The sequence below is a fragment of the Glycine soja genome, chromosome 3 (genome assembly GCF_004193775.1).
Source record: "Glycine soja cultivar W05 chromosome 3, ASM419377v2, whole genome shotgun sequence".
Taxonomy (NCBI): domain Eukaryota; kingdom Viridiplantae; phylum Streptophyta; class Magnoliopsida; order Fabales; family Fabaceae; genus Glycine; species Glycine soja.
This window is the reverse complement of record NC_041004.1, coordinates 18,929,931-18,937,713: the sequence shown is the minus strand read 5'-3', so window position 1 is coordinate 18,937,713 and position 7,783 is coordinate 18,929,931. Positions and strand designations below refer to the sequence as shown.

Sequence of the window (7,783 nt, the reverse complement as noted above, 5' to 3'; positions counted from 1 at the left end):
ATTGTGCCAATACAATTTTGACCTAATCTACTAGCACTTTTCTATTTGTCATGTTACAATTCATGTTTCCTTTTAAGTGTTTAACAACAATTGTGATTGTTTTCTGGGGAAAATTCCGTGTATAGCAAATCATTAATGAATTTGGAGTCTTTGAGGCTATTAAATAATATGATATGGATATGTTGAAGAAAGAGGGATGTAGTAATTTTCATCAAATGAGAGGACATTGAGAAGAAAATTTTGATTAAGAACTTGTCACTAGAAAAAGTATCAAGTAAAGTCTTTATATGTATAAAGTTAATGATAACTCTATTTCAAGGCTCGGGATATGTCTCTCACCTAATGAATTTAATCAATTTATCATTCAAGTATCGAGCTCATTTTGAAGCCTACGAAGCTATACATGGATTTGTGACATGACACAGAAATTGACCCAAAGCCAAATTATATTCTAAAAATTGTTAAGACAAGGACACAGCACGAGTATACATGTAATTGAAAATTTAAGGAAAATAACCACTCCCGCACATAAGCTTCAAAATCGTAATATCTTTATATGTGTCACATATTTCAAAAATAAAAATTTGGGAGAAATAAAATTAATATATTATAAAAGAACTCTGGCCTGCATTATTTTCTTCGTTAAAAATTACTTAAAGTTCAAAATAAATATAATCTCTTTATGACGTCATTGTAATCCCCTAAGTTTTTTTTTCAACAAATTAAGTCCTTTTACTTTTAAAATTAAGTAAATTTATTAGTGTTTTCATAAAAAATTATAAAAATTATCAAATTTTCATTTTTTATTCAAAATTCGAACTAATTGATTTGATTAAATAGTTCAAAGTTATTATTTGATTAAGAATCAAACCAAAACATCAAACTGCATTCTAAATAAATAAAAAATATATATCAGTTAGAAGAAAACTAATAAATGGTATAACCTTTTTTTAAAAAAACGTGAACACTCAGCATCGATTCAAGAGATACAAGAGATAATTATATAACATAGTGTACAATGATTCTGCAATAAAGTAATTAAATGTGAATTGATTGCAGATTAGAAAATTCTAAATATAGAATAAATTTCTTAAATATGGTTAGTTGCAATCTGGTTTATTTGTGAGATTGATTAGTACCACTTAAAGCATATTAGTCTTCCAACAACTTTCCATTATCAGTAGCACAATCATAGGGATCTGGTTCCAACGACTCTTTGTTTCCTTTTTTTGCATGATTGTCATTATTAGTAGCACAATCATAGGGATTTGTTTCCAATAGCTCTTTGTTTCCCTTTTTGCATGATTGTCATTATTAGTAGCACAATCATACAGATTTGTTTATTTGTTTCCAATGGCTCTTTGTTTCCTATAGCACAATCATAGGGATTTGTTTTCAACTGCTCTTTGTTTCCTTTTTCTGTATGATTGTCATCCAACAGCTGATTATTGTTAATATCCTCCCTCAAACGAGGTCGAGGTTGAAGGCAGAGTTTGGTCCGAAAATGCATGAGTAGCTTTGGACACGGGCTTAGTGAATAAATCAGCAACTTGATCATGGGTAGGAATGTGGTGAGTGACAAGATGGCCAAGAGCAACTCGTTCACGGACATAGTGATAGTCCAATTCAATGTGCTTGCTGCGGGCATGAAATACGGGATTGATGGTCATGTGGAGTGCACTGAGATTACCATAGTATAACTGTGGAAGGGATGGTAGTGAAATGCGAAGGTCTTGCAAGAGAAAGGTAAGCTATGTGAGTTCAGCGGCAGTGTTTGCCATGGCCCTATATTCAGCTTCCGTGCTGGAGCGAGAAACTGTGGGTTGTTTCTTAGCACACCATGAGATGACATTTCCTCCAAGATAGATACAATAACCGGTGGTGGAGCGTCGAGTGGTGGGACAACTTGCCCAATCTGCATCAGAAAAAGCAAAAAGATCAAGTGTGGTATGTGAAGTAAAGTGGAGACCTACATCAATAGTTCCCTTGACATATCGTAATATACGATGAGCCATTTGTAAATGCACAATGGTAGGAGAGTTCATAAATTGGGACACAAAATTAACACTATATGAAATATTAGGGTGAGTAAGAGTGAGATATTGTAAAGATCCAACAAGCCCACGAAAGTAACTTGGATCATCAAGGGGAGTGGTATTGGACGTCATCTTCATCTTAGCTTCAAGTGGTGTGCTCTTTGGTTTACAATCAACCATGTTAGCTCGTTCAAGGATGGTAAGGGCATAGTGTGACTAGGATAGATGAAGATCATCAGTTGTCTGTAGTATTTCAATGCCAAGGAAGTGATGGAAAAGGCCCAAGTCCTTCATGGAAAATTCGAATTGTAGAATTTTAATGAAGTCAGAAACTAGAGTGGTAGTGGATCCTGTGAGGAGTATATCATCTACATAAAGGAGAAGAATTAGTGATCCAATATTTGAGTGCCAAATAAATAAGGATGGATCAGCCTTACTACAAAAGAAACCATATTTAAGAAGAAAAGAACTAAAACGATCAAACCAGGCACGAGGTGCTTGTTTAAGGCCATAAAGAGCCTTTTGAAGCTTGCAAACATGGTTGGGGAATTGAGAGTCAGCCATGCCAGGAGGTTGCTCCATGTATATGTTCTCAGAAAGCAAACCATGCAAAAACGCATTTTTTACGTCAAGTTGTCGAATGAGCCAATTCTTAACAAGGGCTATGGTGATGATTAACCGGATGGTGCCTGGCTTGATTACAGGAGAGAATGTTTCAGTATAATCTACTCCATTAACCTGATGATATCCCTTTGCAACAAGACGAGCTTTGAGCTGATCTAGGGATCCATTAGGTTTGAGTTTTGATTTGAAAACCCATTTAGAGCCAATAACATGCAGGTCACGGGTGCGAGGAACGAGTTCTCAAGTTTTATTTTTGTGTAAAGCCTCAAGTTCTTCGCACATGGCAGCCTTCCATCCAAGATGAGCTAATGCAGAGCGAATATTATATGGGTTGCGTGGAATGTCTGGAGATGACATAGTGATTAAGGCATACTTAGGATTTGGCTTTGTAATTCCGTGTTGTGAGCGAGTAACCATGGGATGAGTAGGTACAACATGTGGAAGTTGAGTCTGGGTAGAAGAGGCAGATTCAAGTGGTTGTATTGAGGTAGAAGGTCTAAGCTCAAGGTTTGACTCAATTGGTGAGTGTTGTGACTCAAGGTTCTCATGTTCAGGCAATGAGGGTTGTTCTGGTTGACCAAAAGATGCAATAGGAAGTTGTAAGGCAGGAGATTGCATTAAAGGATTTGAGCATGGTGGGGCGAAAGCAGAAACTGTTGTTATTGTTGTTAGGTCTGCACAAGAACTGGAGTTAGTATGAGGTAGCCAAGAATCAAATATGCTAACTACATGTTGTGTAGGAGAGGAAATCGTATGATGACGATTAGTCTTATATGGAAAGAATGACTCATCAAAAAACAACATGTCGTGAGATAAAAAATTTCTTACTAGAAGAATGAAAGCACTTATATCCTTTATGTATATCACTATATCCAACAAACACACAAGGAAGGATTTTAGGGTCGAATTTGTTACGTCATGTATCCCAAGTGTAAGGAAAACATTTAGAACCAAAGATACATAGCGATGAATAGTTAGGGTGTGTGCCATGTAAGACAAAGTAAGGAGTTTCAAAATTAAGAGAAGATGACGGAAGTCTATTAATAAGAAAGACAGTTGTAGTGAAAGCTTCAACCCATAGACATAAAGGTGCACCACTATGAAATAGCATAGTCATACCTAATTCGCGTATTAGTCTATGTCTCCTTTCAACCATACATGTTTGTTCTAGTGTATATGGGCAAGAAACTTGATGTATAACACCTGTTAAATGAAAATGAGTTGAAAGTTTGGAGTTGATGAATTCACCTCCTCCATCAGAATGAAAAACTTTGATTTCTTTGTTAAATTGTTTTTTAACATATTGTTCAAAAGATAGATAAGCATTAACAAAGTCAAATTTATGTTGTAAGGGAATGATCCATATGTATTTAGAAAAATCATCAACCAAGCATGAATAATATTTGAATTTACTAATAGATAAGACAGGAGTCGGTCCCCATAAATCATAATGTATTTTTTCAAAGATAGAAGAGCTAGAGTGTTCAGAAGAAGAGAAAGGCAATTTAGTAAGTTTTCCCAATTGACAACTATCACAAAGATGTTCAGATTTCAAGGTTCCAACTTCCAACTACATCAATTAATCCTTTGTTCTTTAGTAATTGTAAAGCCTTTATTTGAGGATGTCCTAAACGTTGATGCCAAATGTCTATTGATCTTGATTTGAAACGATTAGAAAAATATGATTCTGGCATAGGGGAAAGAACATATAAGTCACCCTTGCGCCTCCCAGTGATAATCGACGATTAGAAAAATATGATTCTGGCATAGGGGAAAGAACATATAAGTCACCCTTACGCTTCCCGATGATAATCGGTTTCCCTGTTTCTCGTTCCTTAACACAAAAATCAACATTAGAAAACTCACAATTAATAGGAAATTGTTTTGTTAGTTGGCTTATAGAAAGCAATTTTTTTGTTAAATTAGGGACAAGTAAGACATTATGAAGAGGTAGAGTAATATTTTTTTGCTTAATGAATGTGTCTCCAATACCATGAATTGGGAGAGAAGAACCATCACCAATAAGCACAGAGTCTGTACCTGAATATTGTTGGATATTACTCACTATATTGGCTTTACTTGTCATGTGATTAGAGGCCCCGGTGTCAGAGGTCCATTATGTTTCAGCAATTGTGTTGTCTAAGGTAAGGGCTGCAAGTACTTGAGGTATATCATCAGATTAAGTTGGTTTCTTGGACACCCACCAACATATCTTTGCTATATGGCCCATTTTATCACAATATTGACATTTTTCATTTCGATATTGTTCTCGTTCTGCAGGAGTCATACGACGTTGTCCGGGTGGAGGAGGAGGTCTCTGTTGTGAGCTCATAAAGGTTTGGTTTTATTTTGGTTCATGGGTTGTTGAGCCTGAAATCCTCTCCCAGTTGACGTGAAGGTTTGAGAATTCCTTTGATGTTGGGAGGAAAACTGACGAGATCGTTGTTGTTCGCCATAGAAAGCCACTTGAGGAGTGGAAGAGTTGTGCGTATTGGAATGATTGGAGAACCAATTGCGACGTTGATCATGGCTTTGGAGTTGTGAGATTAACTCAGAGTATGATGGCCTTGGAGGTTTTAGCATAGTTGTTGTGAATGTTTCATACTCGTGCCCGAGGCTTGTGAGGAGATAGAAAACTTTCTCTTTGTCTGGGACAGGTTTCCCAATTGCAGCAAGGTTGTCGCATAAACCTTTGAAGGTGCGGATGTGTTCACCAATACTTTGATCATCTTCCTTGCGGAGGTATGTGATTTGTTGACGGAGTGTGAATTCACGTTCTTGCGGGTCTTCCGCATATGAATATTTAAGTGCAGTCCAAATGGCATGGGCAATGTCTAAGCCAACAACGAGTCCAAGTGCTTCCTCAGAGAGTGTTCCAATTATCCACCCTCGAAGAAGATGATTTGTCTTGTGCCAAGCAATGAATTCGTCAGTTAATTTTGGAACAAAATTTTCTGTGTTTGTTGTGTCATTGGAATTTTGTGTGGTGTATTGAGGGGGGGCTGGATCATCATTGGTAAGGTGACCAACCAAGTCTTGACTTTCTGCTAATGTTAAGGGTTGTTCACGCCATAGTGGATAGTTTGTAAGTGTGAGTCTCAGAGTGATGAAATTGCTAATATTTAGAGATAAGAAAGTCATGGTGTGGCAAGGTGTTCACAAAGGCTCTAGATACCAAGAAGAAAACTGATAAATTGTATAACTTTTTTTTAGAAAAATGTGAACACTCAGCATTGATACAAGAGATACAGGAGATAATTATATAGCATAATGTACAATGATTTTGCAATAAAGTAATTAAATGTGAATTGATTGCATATTAGAAAATTCTAAATATAGAATAAATTTCCTAAATATGGTTAGCTGCAATCTAGTTTATTTTTGAGATTGATTTGTGCCACTTAAAGCAGATTAGTTTTCCAACAACTTTCTATTATCAGTAGCACAATCATAGGGATTTGTTTCCAATGGCTCTTTGTTTCCTTTTTTTGCATGATTGTCATTATTAGTAGCACAATCATAGGGATTTGTTTCCAATGACTCTTTGTTTCCTATAGCACAATCATAGGGATTTGTTTCCAATGACTCTTTGTTTCCTATAGCACAATCATAGGGATTTGTTTCCAACTGCTCTTTATTTCCTTTTTCTGGATGATTGTCATCCAACAGCTGATTATTGTTAATAATTTTTCCCCATTTCAAATTATAATCTCACATCCTAATTTTTTTAAAAGAAAATGTTTAATTTTTTACTAAATTTATAATGTATTAAAAATTTTATAACTCAAATTTATCAGGAATCTCTAAATACTTGAATAGAAAAAAAAAGTGTTTTAAAGATTACAAAAACTCCAAATTTTCTTCAAATTGAAAATAAAAGAATTTAATTAACTAAAAAAATAAAAGAAATAAATTAAATTACACGTACTCCAAACTAAAAAATATAAAATACAATAAAGCATTGAAATTTTAAATGTTGATATTCATCATTTGTTTATGTCATGTTCGGCAGTGATGTATCCATGCGGTTGTCAAATGAAAAAAAAAAAAAACACGTTCAAATGTGTATCAAACATGTGTTACGGTATGTCATATCTAACACTATCCATCACAACACTCGAACAATATATCCATGCATAGTAGCTTGCATCATAGCCATTGTTGTTGCTAGTTGCTACCATAAGTAACTTGTTGGTAGTGGAGCCCAACTACTAAGGGTTGGGCGTCCGTGCTCTTGTGTCAGGGTTGACGTGTGCCTTGAAGTGCCACGTAGCATGACACGTGTACTTTGTGGACCCTAGACAATACATAAGCCCCTAAAGCTCTGAGTCGACTTTCGGGCGAAAGAGATTGTCCAGTGTCGAAAGGGATTGTTTGATGTCGGGGGTAGTAGCTTGACAAGTAAGAGGGTGGCAAGTCAGTCGAGCCCCCAAGCATGGACAAGTATTGTCCGGTGCCGAGAGTGGTAACCTCGATCAATGTGGCAGTTGCAAGTCTGTCAAGCTTGACAAGCCCCCGAGCCTGGACAAGTGTTGTCCGGGCTGCTTATGTTAGGTTGTCTGAGGTAGACATGTTTTTGGTTTCACAGGCAAGGTCTGAAGTGTCAGGTGAGGGAAGCCTATCTATTTGACAATTTTATCATTTTCTTACCATTGAGAGTGCATTGAAGACACACATTACATTTTGTCTATTGTTGTAGGCATGTGCGGCGCATGTGCAGTACTCTCATATATGTGTCCTTCATGAAGTGGACACATACTAAAGACTTGATGCGTGGGTGAGTGGGGTTGTGTCGTCGTGCGAAAAATTAGGGCACCACTTCCGCTTTCGCTAGTTACCGAAGAGTCAATCCCCTCTTTAAATGGAGTGGACATTTGATTTGTGGCCACCGTCACTTTGAATTTTTGTTTTCTTTCTCTCGAAATCTCTTTGCTTTCGTGCTTGCTTCTTGTGATTTTCATTCTTCCTCTTTAATCCCTCAAGGTATTCCTTCTCTGATCATGTCTTCATTTATGTCTGACTCTGCCATCGACATGGGTGGTAACGATTCTGGGGATTCAATTCAACAACCCCTGATGGACCAGGAGGTTATTTTCATTGGCAGTTCCTCGAAGGAGGATACT

The 7,783-nt window shown here is 36.6% G+C and overlaps 1 protein-coding gene across 1 annotated transcript; it reads right to left on the bottom strand.

Annotated features, from left to right (window-relative positions):
* Nucleotides 1-1,751: 1,751 nt before the first annotated feature.
* LOC114405009 (uncharacterized mitochondrial protein AtMg00810-like) lies at nt 1,752-2,216 on the bottom strand. Its single transcript, XM_028367710.1, has one exon. It carries the CDS (start codon nt 2,214-2,216, stop codon nt 1,752-1,754), a length of 465 nt encoding a protein of 154 aa, XP_028223511.1.
* Between the last annotated feature and the right edge of the window lie 5,567 nt (nt 2,217-7,783).